The sequence below is a fragment of the Chanos chanos genome, chromosome 3 (assembly GCF_902362185.1).
Source record: "Chanos chanos chromosome 3, fChaCha1.1, whole genome shotgun sequence".
NCBI lineage: Eukaryota > Metazoa > Chordata > Actinopteri > Gonorynchiformes > Chanidae > Chanos > Chanos chanos.
In genome coordinates this window covers 40,572,167-40,587,500 of record NC_044497.1, presented here as the reverse complement: position 1 = coordinate 40,587,500, position 15,334 = coordinate 40,572,167, and the positions used below count along the sequence as shown (strand labels likewise).

General features: G+C 36.7%; 1 protein-coding gene across 1 annotated transcript; it reads right to left on the bottom strand.

Moving 5' to 3' along the window:
• Positions 1 to 10,899: 10,899 nt before the first annotated feature.
• Positions 10,900 to 15,112, bottom strand: st8sia4 (ST8 alpha-N-acetyl-neuraminide alpha-2,8-sialyltransferase 4). Its single transcript, XM_030769349.1, has 3 exons — positions 15,000 to 15,112; positions 12,565 to 12,696; positions 10,900 to 11,161 (listed from the first exon to the last, which is right to left on the bottom strand). The coding sequence occupies exons 1-3, from the start codon at positions 15,110 to 15,112 to the stop codon at positions 10,900 to 10,902; spliced, it is 507 nt and encodes a 168-aa protein (XP_030625209.1).
• Positions 15,113 to 15,334: the final 222 nt, after the last annotated feature.

Here is a 15,334-nt window from a genome sequence, read left to right as displayed (position 1 = left end):
TCCTCTGTCAATACTCCAGAGCCCTAGCAGCCTCTATGTTCACCTCATGCTTAGGGCATAAATCCCACTCAGATGTATTGTTGGGCTTAGCAGTACAATTTTAGCCTGCAATCCACATTCAGAAGAGACAGTTTAAGGAGAAACTTAGAGGCTAAAAATTCTATATGACATATGAGGGCATTTGTCAATGTGAAAGTTAAGCAAAGTTGAACAGACCTTAACAGTTAAGAACACTGTAAAAATAAACAAGCAAATAAACAAAGCTTTCACAACAAAAATTTTCATGGTACCAATTTCAAATATTTTTTTTGGGCTGACTCAACTTTTGTAAATTAACAGTTATACCGGCAGTCTGTTGTTAGCACTTAAAGAAATATTGAACTAACCGGAGAATGTTTGTTGTACTAAGAACTGCAACTAAACTGGAGTGAAACTCTGAGTTGTGCCAGGTTTTATCCCTTTGTGTAGCAAACTTAAAAACTGGTGTGTATGTCTGTGTTTGCAGATGTTATAGGTCCCTCAACAAAACTTTCTTGAACTGAGTTGACAAAAATGCCATTGGAAATCAGTATTGAGCAATAGTAAGTTTCAGCATGAAACTAAAAAAGGGATCAGGACAGGCCCAGTAACTTTTGATATTTGTAATTCTTAGATTTAAAATAAAAAAAAAAAATTCCATTGTGGTTACTGCCAGTTCCTTCATATTTCTAATCTGATTTGCTTACTCCACTCCCACAATGGCCAGGGAAGGTGAAGGCTACTACATGTCTCCCCTGCTTCATGAGGAGTGTGCAACCACTTTTTTTCACCAGACCATGGAGGACTTCTCAAGGAAGTTGCAACACATGTGAAGGTGCACAACTATGCTCCCCCAGACTAACCAATGGGATTTGCTATCAAAGTGACAGGGAGAAAATCTGCCGCTGGCTTTCCCAACCACATGTGGAAGCATTGTCACATGCCCAGGACTCCACAGTGGTAAACTAATGTCTTTTCTGCTGTGCCACCCAAGTGTCTCATGGAGTTTCGAACTATGATGTCAGGACACCCTGCACATTTGCCTTCAAATATTATTTCTGCAAAAAGGTACCTGAGAATCGAATTTGTTGGTGTCACCTAACTTTGATGACAAGCTTTGGATAGAACAGATGGGCTTTGTAGGGTAGCTGGGTCTATATACTATAGCACTATACAGCCGCCATAAGTTTGGGTCAAATGTCCCCTTTAAGTTCTGAAGAGCCAGTCTAGGACTTGCATAGCCTGCTGCTCATGTCATCATACAGAAAGAAGTCATTCTTCAGCCATGCATATAATGTGTTTGGTTTGTTTACACTCAGTGGATCTTTTTTAGTGTTTTCTCTTTTTTTAACTCTTATTCTCCCTCAACTCTTTATGTAAATACTCTCTATTACTCAGTGACATCCAGCATGACATTATATTGTGTTATGTCCTATTCTGCTTTTATAATATAGGAAATTCGCTGTTAGGAATCAATAAGGTTCAATCTAATCTAATCTAATCTAATCTAATCTAATCTAATCTAATCTAATCTAATCTAATCTAATCCAATAAATAAGATTTTTATTTGTTACATATAGTAAATGACCTACAGACCTTGTCCCTGAGGAGATAAGCCTCCTAATTTTGTCATGTTTGTTGGGGCCAACCCATATTATTGATACACATTTGATGCTTATGTTTCAAATTTCCACAAATCTGTAATTGGCCCTGTAGTGTAAGACAATTAGTGGCATATTCCAAAAAAACCCAAACAAACAAATAAAAAACAAGCAAACAAACAGAAAAAAGAAACAAATAAAAAAAACCTCTGAGGGCTTGAACAGTAATTAGCAGATTCAGTTTTAAAGGGGATATTAAGTTCTTTTAATATATGGATACATTTTGACAATTGTGTCCTAGTAAATACATTTTTGATGTAACTTTTTTGGAGTTTCCTGTTGTTTACATTTGTAATCCAGGAAACAAATGTCAGTGAGTGTCCCTTATAAAATAAGTGAAAACAGCTTCACGTCCTGTCTTAATGATCAACAGCAAAAACCAGTTGCTTTGTGCTGCCTCAGGTGTGAATGAAGGAGAACAATATCAACAAGATTACACACCATACTCTTGTCAATACTGTTCACCACGTACTTGCTCTGGTAAGAAATAGCTCTTTTTTCAGATATGGCATTTTAAATAATGCTTATTTGGAAGATCAGACTCAATCATTAATGACATAGTGAATCAATGTAGTTTTGACTGCATTTAATTTAAGTTGCTACAGATATTGAGATAGGACGCATTACTGCTTTTACAGGTATACTCATTTTTATAAGGGCTTTATTCAAAGCACTTCAGCCAAGCATGACATGGTCCCATGGTGTAAATGGCAGTCCTGACCTATATCAGAAAGCCAAATTAAAGACCTGTGCTATATCATCATGATGATATACTCTAATGTTAAAAACCCCATAGTTTTGCTACAAAAGCAAAAACTGGTATGATCCTCTAGTGGGTAGTGAGCAGTAATTAGCACTGACTCATAGCGGTACATATGAAAACCCAGAGCATACTTCTAATTCACAAGGTTTTACATGAGCAGTTTTTGGTCCTTTAGCCATTTGCTGTCTACGGCATTGAGCTGCTTAGGATGTTGTGTGTAGGGCCTAGAAATTACTGCTAATATTAACCAAAACATCACAAAAATGTTATAATGTCTACTGAATAAAAACCTGTAACCTGTAATCTCATTAGAACATTGTGTAAATATTACAACGCTCCTGGAAGAAATTTGCTTAAGAAATTTGTTAACTTTTGTACAATTCAAAATTCTCATATCTTTTCCAGGAACTGTTTGGTGGGTTCCATCCTAAGTGTGTGAAGAAGCAGAACAAACCACATCATGACAGAGGAAGGTGGCTCAAATATCCCATGCTGAAAAATTAAAAAAAATGCTTTAACAAACTGTAATAAAGAAATCCACAATGCATTTATTTTCTTAGTCTAAATTGTATTGTCTACGACATAGAAATCTGGCAGAGAAAAAGGTGAAACTGAATGTTGAAGCTATAATTGTAGCTGAATACAAGGTATATATTTTGTTTGAACCAATCACTATTCCAGATTCTAAATCTTGGTCAGTTTGATTCAAAGTACTAAACACAAAAGTAATTTTATATGTCAGACATATGAACATAAAAATAAGAACACAAGCAGCAAGCAGTTAACGGCCTTGACTACTCAAGACACAGCTGTTTCCTCAAAAAGAATAAATTAATTAAATAAAGCATAGTACTTATTTCTTACTGTTGCAATGGTTGCAATTGGTTCATCACATAACACAGAATCAGTGCTTCCAGAGGTATTCAATTACCTTACATTACAATACTGTAAATATATAAATAGATAAACATTCGTTATTTTTACAGACTTTGCTCATGTACAAACATGACTAAATTTTACTAGCACAAACTGAAATGTTCATCAATAGTTTAAAAATGTTTGAAGTTGTTCAGATACACATGAAACATGGATTACACACAGGCTTTCAAGTAAATTGTTAAGGTTTTCATACACTGAAAAGTTGATATTTCTACATAATTCATTGCCAGTGTGTGTGTACAGTGGTTTAGCAGACACTGGCTCTATCAAAATCAAACCAAGATAAATATGGACAATTATCAATATTGTTGGATAGGAGGACCATCCACTTTTAAATATCACAAGTATACAAATTGGAAAGTACAATGACATTGATACATTCAGTTATGTTTACATTAGTGGGACATTCTTAAAAACCAAATGTCTTTAAATTTCCAGTTTTCTGTCCTCTACATAAATACAAAAATAATTTCCCCCAGAGTCATCTAAATACTACAAGGTACAGCACTGAATACGAGTACAGTCTCTTTTAAGAAATGTCAAATGGAACAGCTACTTATATCTTTGGGATAAGTTATGAAGTCACATACTTCTTTAAAAGTTTTCAAATTACATTTCCTTTAAAAGAGCCAAACCAAGACCTCTTGTTTCACTTTTATCAAATAATCCCAGATAAGGTCGAAATTCAAAACATTCAGTTTATATGCAAACCACGAATTCCATCTAATACACTATGCAGCTCATACAGCTGGTGTGCATGGGTGATTAAAGTACATTTCTGAATTCGTCTCAAATTGAGAGTTCATCAAAGGTTTAAGCACGATAATCCTTATTCTTCACTCTTCGCTTTTAAATGTTCACATGAAGGCACACTCACTTTCAAAAACATTTGCAGCTGTGTTGTTTTATGAAAAGATCAGTTCTCCATTCCACACAGAAATGTCTCAATTTTATTGTAAGTGGCACAAAGTGAGATGATGACCAAGGGCAGCCTTTTAGTGCTGTGTGCATTTTGAAGTGGTCAGCTTCAGAGCTCCTTTGTTATGTAACGTCTTCAGTGTTTTGAACTCAAGTGGCATTCTGTGAGGGCCAGCATTGGAGAAGAACCGATACTTAAGAGTATCATAGTAATGATACTTCACTGGGTTTCCTTTGATGTCTTTGGGAAAGGGCCAAAATCCATACAGATAGATCTCATCACAGAAGCGTGTAGCTAAAGTGTACATCAATAGTCCAGTGCTGGGGCGCTTGATGTTAACCTTGTTTGTTAGCCAGTATCTAGAAGACAAACACAGGCACAATCAGTGTACAGTCAGAAAGAAATACAACATTCTGAGCAGTTTCTGCAAATTTGTCAAGATGTCAGAAAAGAGAACAATATCTGCCTTTCTGTACTTACCTTGGCCAATTAAAGGTCGACATTTAACAGCTTCCTATATACAACTTCTTGATACATGTATTAAAGAGCAGGTGAACTGTATACTGAAAGTAACGCAGATCATTTGGATCTGTGATAGAATTCTATATGTCTAATGGGTGGATTAATATTTAGAAACAGTTTTGTCTTGTTATGCACACATGAACAGCTGAATTAAATAATTAGACGTGGCTCATCGTTGAATACAAACAAATATAAAAATATACATAAACATGAGATTATTTTTAGACTGATAGGCCTTGAGAAGTTACCCCAGCTAAAAACCTGAGAGCTTCCCTAGTTCTGATAATTCTTAAACGCATGTGAGGGTTTCACTAAATTCATAAATTATCGATCCATTAAATCATAATCTAAAAACACCTTTATGATCAAGGCAAGTAAAGCCTAAACTCCTCCTGAGGTGGTGCACCTGCCCGTTGACTGTGTTGCCCAAAAAGAACTATATTTAGCAGCACTGAAGCAGGACACACTGGACATGTAATTGAAAGAGCATGGCAATTGGCTGCTATGACAACTCTCAAGGACATCTGAAGTACTCATGAAATGGTCTGGTCAAAGCAGATACTCACTCATAAGAAGAATGTCATAAATTGTACAGCACCCCCCCCTTCAAAAAATACATTAGAAAAGTGACCATTTATTTTTGATATATTTTACATATATTTTATTCCCCAAAAACTATATATAGCTCATACAGCCTTCCAGACACTAGCAGACTGGCAGGAAATGAACAGAAAATTGCTCATTTTAGAATCTGTTCCTTTCAGTACTGAGCTGACATTAAATACCCTGAGTGCATATTTACATGATATGAGTTTATTCAACTTCCTTTTGAGATTCAAAACAGAGACTGAATCAAAGGCAATGCAGTGCACTTAAAGAAGTCCGCAAATTGGGCTTGCATGCTGGGGTGTCTAAGATTGAGGAAAGATGTAGTATAATTGGTAGACAAACTATGGACAGGCTAAGCGCTCACTTACTTGCATGCACACATCATACCATCTGTAAAGGGTTTCTTTCAGTTCTTTTTTAATGTTCTAAGATGATAGTTAGGGCAACAACTAAGGCAGAGCCATAAACTTATATATGCATTTTTCATATTTATGTAAAAAAATTTTGCAACTATGAGTCAGTGGTATGCATTTTGTATCTAAAAATACTCAGCTCAAAAAAACTGAACAAATATTTTTAATATATTAAATGATTACATGCCTCTGAACGAAATCGCTTTATTTGCCGCTATAGCATTAATCCGTAGAGTTTTGGTGATCACAGCATGAAATACCACAGTGTTGTAACTGTTCAAAATGAAACTGCTTTAACATGGCCTTTTTTTTAATAAAATTTGTTGTCACATATTTTGGCCTAGTTTTATGTCTGATTGCTTATACACTGATAATTTACCTGAAGTTTCCTATGGTCTTTGAGCTCATATATCTGTATATTCTGTAAATTCTCTAAATGTTTTGGCAATATTGTAATATTTATAATATTGTAAAACTATATTCAGTTTTACATAGAAGATCTATCAAATACTATGTATAGCATTCATTTCTAGTCCATTAGAGTTCAAAATTCATGTCTTGGGATATTTCAGTATCAGAATCAATATCTAACTTAACTGAAACAAAAGTGGCAAAATAGATGGATATGACCATTTTAGTGCTAAGTTTCAATACTCTTGCTCAATATGTACCCTCCCCTCTACATCACATTTAAGGATATCTGGATGTCCTTTATGTTCCTTAATTTGTCTTTTCTTTGAATCTATATGTATTACTACCCTTTTACTCAAGACTCCATGGTGTGTTTACTCACCCTCTGACAGCATGGATGAGCCTGAGTGAAGGATAGGCAGTGCGGACTCTTAGCTTGCGTCGGAGAATGAGCTGGTTGACACTCTCCACATATTTCTCCCCTCCCTTCACCATGAAAGCTGGGATCCAGAGGATACTGTCATTGAGTTCTTTCAGCCGCTGCACAAAGAGCTCATACTGCGTCTCATTGCGTAAGCCACCATACACACGCTGGATCACAGATGGATTCATGGTGGTGAAGTCTGACCTCAGACCCACATCCTCAGCAAACTCAGTCAAGGGTGCCAGGTTACACCTGAGTCAAGACAACACAGAAAACTAAATGGTCAGTCAGGAGCCTGAGTGGATGAATACTAAAGGAATGGTAAAAGTTAATTGTTTCAGAACTGTTTCAGTCAGTGCATCAGTGGAGTTTGAGGCAGCATGCTTAGGCACAGATATCTCCCTAAATAAAGGAAACACATAAATGTCAAGGTTTACTTTGGTTTGCTGGTGATTTAGTAATGCTGTGGGTGTAAGCAAAGAAATTATTTGAGCCCATTTACTGAACCTGTGCACAAAGGTTTGCTGATCTTAAACTGATAACCTGCATAAACTCTTGGATTAATACATCTTTTTCTTCTTTCCTGAGGGAATTATCATGGGTGGTAACCTAAAAAGGTTAATGATTCATTATGGTAGATATCATACAAATAGATGGAACTGTGCACCTGATGTGATTTACAAATCTTGACCATAATTATCGGAGACATAACTGTTTGGACTCTCTAACAGGTAAGAAAGGCAGATGCAAACTATGAATATTGGTATCGTTGCAGTTATAGTAGAAAGAAGAGCACATTGTTGTAATCAAAATGCAATCCTGATCCTAACCCTAATCATGTTGAAAGAGGTATTTAATGAATGTCTTCCTCAAATGCAAGAAGCAAAAATGTTTAAAACATACCACATTGATTTTATATTCTCTTTCTGTATTTGTATCTGTTTTCAAGTCCTTTCTATAAATCTAAAAAAATTCCCTCATTCATCACTGCTGATGGAGGTAGAAAATGCTGTCTAACTTGCTGCTACAGAGTCTCTCTTCACTGTTCAACTGGACTGAGATCAGGTGACTCAGACAGTCATGGTATATGAGCTGATCGGAACAATGGACAATTGAAGGAAAACACACCCTACACTATAACAGAGAAGCCAGAAGCCTTTAGCAAAGGAGAAAAGTACTCACATGCACTTGTCCATTTCCTGAGCAAGGTGAAGGCTGACCACATGACACCCCCCCCAACATTATACTAGGCTACTGCCTGTGTTCCTTATGTCATTTCATTCACAAATATGCACTTTTAGTTGGGTTCCATGCATTGCATCTGGACATTATTCCTCTCTGTAAAGTTCTCAATGGACTGTTCTTGATGAAACTACATGCTTACACCCTAGACTGGTATTTACAGTCAACTGATTCAGAGCTGCTTGCCTGTTCTGCCTTGAAACTCAAACCACTGAGAAGATACCATGGTTAGAATACGTGCTGTCACTCACCGTTAACACCAGCAGACAATATCTTTCCCTCAGATTTTAAAGCCAACATTACATTTCCTAGTGCTCCTAATCAATCATCTGTAAGTGGTACAGGGTCATTCCTGAAGTTCCTGCCAAACATAGCCCAATGATCTTTCAAAGTCACTGAGTAGGGCCAAAGGATTAATCGATTTCAAATTGAAATCGCAATTTGAAATAATAAGGTTAGAAAATCGCAAAGGCTGCGATTTAGAACATATGTCACGCATCGCTTCTGACCCGGGGTTTAACCTGTGATGACAGAGGTTGTACAAATTCATGCCGTCCTCCTTGCGTGACAGTCATGCTCACCAATCAGAAGTGCCCTGCTCTTCGTCTACTAGTCGTGCTCACCAATGAGAAGTGACCCATGGCAACTGCATATACGCCTACCAACAACGAACATGCGAAAAACAAGGAAAATGTGACGTTCGTGGTGCGGTCAAAAGGCCTGAAGCAAACGTAGCCAGAAACAACGTTGGACAATTTTTGATTTTTTGTTTTTTTTTAATTTATTGTTACTTTATTTATTTAACTTAACACAGTTACAGTTTTTGTGATAACTGTTCTATGTTCGATTGTTTTATGTTCTATGCCAATTAAGTAAGGCATAATGTAAAGCGAGCCATTGTTGCGAAACAAACCCCGGTAATTCGCGTCGGGGTCCTGCATCACCCTTTCGCAATAATGGCTGGCTCGCTGTACATTCTCCCGCTTATTACATGGCTATTTACTACAAAAATCAATAATATGACACAAAATATTGATATTCAAAAATGACTTTATCGCTTCCGTTAAATAAAATAGTCCGTAACAACGTCCAACTGCGTCCATAACAACGGTCTGTTATTCATAGCAGCGGTCTGCTATTTAGAAATAACAGACCGTAGAATGCCGTAACTGACCAATCAGAATCGAGTATTCATCAAAGCCGTGTATTAAAAAATGTAATAAATACATGTTGGAAGCAATATCTTTAAGCTCTCATCCTAGCATTAGAATATACAGGAGTTAATATTTTGATGGTATCTGATGTGGTAATGCGCCATCTCATGTTTTAAATTTATTACACAGTGAATATTGGACTGAAGCTTGACTTTAAAAAATTATAGGGCAAATCAAATCGCAAACCCAATATCTGACATAAAAATCGCAATTAGGTATTTTTCCCAAATCGTGCAGCCCTATCACTGAGTTCTCTTCCTCTAACCATATTGACCAACAAAACAGGTCACTGGGCCTGCCCAGCATTTTACGCATAACTGAAGTCCAAACTTGACACACTAATAACTGCTTGATTATCCCAAGAGCTACACTGCTTGGAGGAACACACTTTCAGTATACCTTGTTTCCATTTTTTAACTCAAGTGTTTCCTTTGTTTTAGCAGCTACCAATACTTTTCATCTTGACTAAGACTAATTTCCCAGTCATGTGCTCATTTCTATGCTCTATTTCAGAATGTGTGCTTGCATTCACTCCTCTGTATAGACGAATGAGTGGCCAAATTTCATCGGTTGCTTACATACAATAAAGTGGTCATTTACTGTCTGAAATAAATTTGGACATCTGTTTGTGCCCTATTTACATTTGAATAAAAACATGGGAGATCGTGTGCTTCCTGGCAGCAATGCTTTTAAATCACTATATACCATTATCTATAGATGAAAAAGAGGTAGATTCATTTACTGAACAAAAACAGACCACTTACTTCAGGTTCTCAGTCAGAGTGCAATATTTCTACACTGTATAAAACTTTGATGTGCCTTTAGTCTATCTATCAAGAATCAGCCAAGAGAACTTAAAGAAGAAAAATGTTCACTATTTTTTCTAACCTTAAAACAAATGTGCAAGGATAAGGATATGATACATCCTATAGGCTGTGACAGATGAGATTTAAGGTTTTATATATAAATGTAAACATTTTTCTAATAAATGTTCACATTCATCATGGTTTCCATAGCACCGATTCTTTTACGTGAACAAACTGACGCTTCTGCTCTTAATATGAGTCATTCTTCCGCTATAGGTCATTGGGCGATTACATGTGAATTCAGAAATGTAATGACTTGTTACTTAGAAGTACTGTAATTTCCATTATTTTATATATATAGTTATATATAGCATTTGAAACACAATGAAAATCTGGGCTACATCCATTTAAAAAAATACCCTTTATATTAAGTCTATCAAACCAACACAGAAAAAATGAAACCAAACAGATCAAATGCTGGCTTGTTGCACTACTGACACAAATATGAACATATATTTCACACTTGAGAATTCTGACATCCCATTTTAGGCAAGGATTACAAATTTAATTGAACCTACAAGGGCATATGTCCCTGCATAACAAAATACTGTTTAAAATATAAATAAAATATAAAATATTAAAATATAGCTTTTATCATATAAAATAATAAAATATAGTTTTTATATATATTATTTACTGATATACTTAATTATATAATAAGGTTCAATATTTTACCTGGCCCAGATTGGGTTTACTGGATTAAATTTGTTGATCTCTACATACCTTTTCATTTTAGATGGATATACTTTCTCAAGTGACAGCGTTCTGGGAAAAAACTTACTTAATATTTACCATTTTAACTGAAAGGTCCTTTCTGAAAGTGCCAATCATTACTGAAAGCACTGGGGACTTTGACATTTATTTCAAAATTTATGGTAGAATAGTAGAAAAAGGAGCATTACCGGATGATGAAATCATGGCTGTCTATCTCTTTCCCGCATCTACTCTTCAGCAGTATCCCAGAGTTGCCAACCACAGCACAGGTTTTGAACCTCTGGTTCTTTAGAGGTGACACCTCAGGTAGAAGACTGTGCAGACTGTGTGAGACGTTGAATGTCCGGCGTCTGTCAAGGACATAGTGAATGGTGTCTCCAGGTTTCAAGCTGCTCTTCACCACAGTTACATCCCTCTCTGCATCAAGGAACCTCAGAATGTCCTTCCTTTTTCGTTTGACCCAAAAACAAAACAAAAAGGTTAATTATAAGTGTGGCTTGGAAAACTTTAAATTCCATCTGTGCATTTACACACTACGTAAGAGGTTCAGAAAACAGCACCCGTGTTATCTATGCTCTCACAATGTTCACAGAATAGCTTGAGTTATGTTACTGTGATGAAGACTGCTAAAAAGAACCGTCCATTTCACAGACATGAGGGGATGTGTGATCATTTAAGTGAACTATAATGAGGAACTGTTTGTTGGCAATCAGAGATGTGCTTGTTCTTAGCAAAAGTAAATCTGACCACACACTGACTTTTTTTGTGACATGATAATTTTTTCTCATTGTTCTGTTTGCCAGGTTGGCTTTTGATTAATATTAACTTTGGCAAAAAATCAAAAAACAACAACAACAACAACAAAACAAGCAACAAGCAAGAACTGTTCCATAGATAGCTGACATCAAAAGGGAGAAGTGGGTGAATTTAGCAGTTAAGGGCTGCCATTGCCTGAGACCACGGAGGAAAAAAACTTATAAAACTTATATACAGTAAAGCCACAGTGGACAACCATTAGATTTACAGTGAGGTTCAGTGTGCCCAGAATATTGAACACCTGGGCTTTACAATACTGATTTGTGCTATAACAACTTGACTTCAGTGTTAGAAGAGCCCTAAATGTCTTGTCTATTCTTAACTTCTGTTCATAAAAAGGAAAAAAAACCTATGTCATCACTTTAAAAATGTTGTATGATCAGGAAGTGGGTCATCTTATTATGTTGAAGCCAAAGGCTCCGCTGAGCACACAAGCAGACTAGACACACTGAAAGTTATGATTGCTATAACTCACAAACTGTAAAGCATTTAAGGTGTGTGGTGTGTTATACTGTAATGTTCAGTTTTGCAGTGGAGACATATTTCACTCCAGACAGCTGAATGTTTCTGCGGTCCTACTGTGACCATTTCTTGAGCAGGCATTCAGGGCTTAGGTGCTAATCTTAGAATATAAGAATAGACTACATTAACCCAATAACCTGGCATACAACAATGAAGCATGTTTTCTCATGGATTCACTTTTTACAGCTTAGCCTCTCCTGGCCTTTAATTCAACTCAGATCTGTGTTTATGATTTCTGCGAGTATAACACATATGGATTGTTTCCAAGTAAAAAAGCCCAGGAGACCTCCCTGCATGTCCAAAGACTTCTCTGCAGGCCTAAATATTTGAAGGTAACAAAGGTAACTAAGGATATAGGACCAATGCTTGAATTTTGATTCTATACTAAATGTCTTCTAGCTGGCTTCTGATTTGTAACCTTGATTTCTTAAGGAATGCTATCCAAACAGCTCATAACACCCCTGGCTGTTCTTGGACTAGCAGAGATCAAAAATGACTGCTCTTCACTCACCTTATCATAGAGACTAGAGTGGAGTTGACCTTCCATCCCTTCTTGGGCTCCTCAAGATACACAGACAGTCTCTTGCCAATGCTTCCCTCTGAGTTATTGGCCATTAGTCTTGAAAGGCTTGGTTTACTTTCACTGTAAGAACAAAGCGTATTACATTGACAATTCTTCTTTCGCACATTGATTCTCTTAGCAGGGGATTGTTCCCAGACCAATAGGGGATATAATCATGTTCTTCACGTTGGTGACTTCAAACAATACCCCTAGAAACGAGTAGAAAATTGAGCATTACAGAGTTTGTACAAGCACAGATTCTTTGTTAATGATGGTTTTACATTTTCAAATAAAATAGGTTTTTCTTGTAATTTTTATGAATGTTTCTGAGAACTGTTATCCCCCCCCCCCCCCATGTGTATATTTTGCCAATGCACTGTTCCTTTGCTGTCCTGTCCTTTTAAGGTCTCCTCTCTTATAACATGTAATTACAGTTTCAATGTTTCTACAACTGTCTTAACACATCATTCAGGGATGTTTAAACTGCTGTCACATTAAGCACAAAAGAGATTCAGTTCTCATCTTTTGTGCTTTCACAGCCTTTGTCTGAAAACCTTAAACCTTGCCTGAGAGAAAGTAGAGAGCAGACAACTGAAACTCTAAACCAAAAACTTAACATGTGTCATTCTCCTTCAAATCTATGCCATACAAATTCAGAGAAACACTGTTTTCCAAACTTTACTGCACTGAAAAAGAAAGAAAGAAAGGAAGAAAATTCTGACACCCAAAAATTTCTGACAACACTACATGCTGGCATAGTGGTTAAAATTCAGAGAACTAAACCCGGTCACATAATCAAAAGCGTTTGGATGATTACCGTTTTAATGCTTTATTTACTGCTGTCATTAGCAAGGACCTTTAGGCACTTATCAGTCAAAAATAGGCCAGTGACCACGATGATAATGACTGTTTTAACATCTCTCGACAACAAACAGAAATGCTCAGCAAACACTTCCACAACCTTGTCTTTTTGTCCTTCTATAAGCGAGTGAAAGATATTTGCACCAACTCAGTATCATTTCCTGTTCTGTTTTTCAATCATGTAAGCAAAACATGAGGAAGAACAAAGGAAACCACAGGTTATAAACACTCAAGAGCTGTCTGTTGCTCAGTATCCCCTTCGCAACCACACAGACATACATTGACGTGCAAGCTGGTAATCACACACGCATACACAGAACCAGTGGATACCTCAAACACTTCCTGTCTGAGAAAGGTAAATGTAAGACAAACTGGGCATCCTTGAGGCCTTACACTTCTATTGAAACAAAAGTTTATTCAATCAATATTTGGAGACTGTTAAAAAGCTTTAAAACATTTTGACAAGATCTGTCAAGTATTGCTATTTTTCTTGATGTGAACTTATGACGTGAATTCCTGTTAGAACAAGTAGCAGCTTGATCACATTTTTTTCAGTTCCTGAAAAAATTCTAGAATATTGTTTGTCTTCACGTATGTTGTCTGAACAAGTCAAGCTAAACTTGTTCAGTTCCTGAACCTATTCTCTCACCACTGCTCTCCTTCACAGACATTATTTGAACAAGACTCTTAACTTTGAAACTTCTCTGAGACATGTTTAACCCATCTAAGAGTAAAACAGGGTTAGTGCATAAGTGCAAGCCTATACTCTTACAACGTTCTAATACTCCTATAACACACTTATAGTGCGACTCTCTCTCTGTCTCTCTCCCTGTATATATAAAGATCCATTCTGTGATCATATACTGTATATATAATACACACAAACACACACACACACACACACACACACACACACACACACACACACATATATATATATACATATGAAATTATCTAATTTCTTACATGTTTACATGTTTAGTGTTAATATCTGCTACAAAAAAAAAAAAAGAAACGCACAAACAAAAAACACATGCCGGCATTAGTGCTAAACTGCCCACTTCAGACTTAAGTCTGGGATTCTGAGGGAGAAAGTCGTCACTCACTGATACAGAGAGCGAAATCACGGGATATATCAAATACATCGTGGTTGAATGACTAAATATGGCATAACACAGCAAAACATGTGGGGAAAAGGTGATTACAATTATAAAAACAGCAGATTACTCCAGATCGACCACTGTTGTGACATTGAAACAGTCATTTCAGTCCAAACAAAGGAAAATGAAAGCATCCATCCCAGTACAATTGACATGAGGATAACCATCGAGAAACCCAAAAGTAGGATACTGTGTACAAATACACGACTAAAACTTCATAGCTTACACACCAAAAAGAAAATTCAAGGCTCGAACTGTTCATGCTCACTTTGGACTTATCTTAAGACCTACAATGACGCTTATTAGTAGCAATGTAACTAGGTAGTCTATTGGCTGTATCAATGGCAGAGGAACGTGTCGTACCCTGTGAGTTGAGCGTCCTGATGTTCATCACTTCTTGCTATTTCTTTCGTCTTGTAGAAAATCACAAGGAGGCTAATAGTGCAAATTGTCCACCGTTTCCGTGTTAAACGCATTTCGAAAGTAATTGTCTTTAAAATCCTCCTTGAATCCTTCCTTCAATTAATCTTTAGCTGGCCAGCTCCCCCTTCCTTCATCCACGGTAGTCCTTTTCTGTTGCACATATCACCCACTACTTACTCAGCAGCTGCACACCATGTCTTGCTTCTGCAACGCCCATTCTGTGATTGAAACATCTACTATCCTATCACCAACCTTGTGTTCGGCGTATGCAAATA

Excerpts from the sequence above, each read along its gene's own strand:
- st8sia4 (XM_030769349.1), bottom strand. The coding sequence starts at position 15,112 with ATGCGTTTAACACGGAAACGGTGGACAATTTGCACTATTAGCCTCCTT. Across the intron at positions 12,697-14,999 it reads CAGGACGCTCAACTCACAGG|TGAAAGTAAACCAAGCCTTT; the intron begins GTACGACACGTT and ends TTGTTCTTACAG. Across the intron at positions 11,162-12,564 it reads ACTCTAGTCTCTATGATAAG|GAAGGACATTCTGAGGTTCC; the intron begins GTGAGTGAAGAG and ends CAAACGAAAAAG.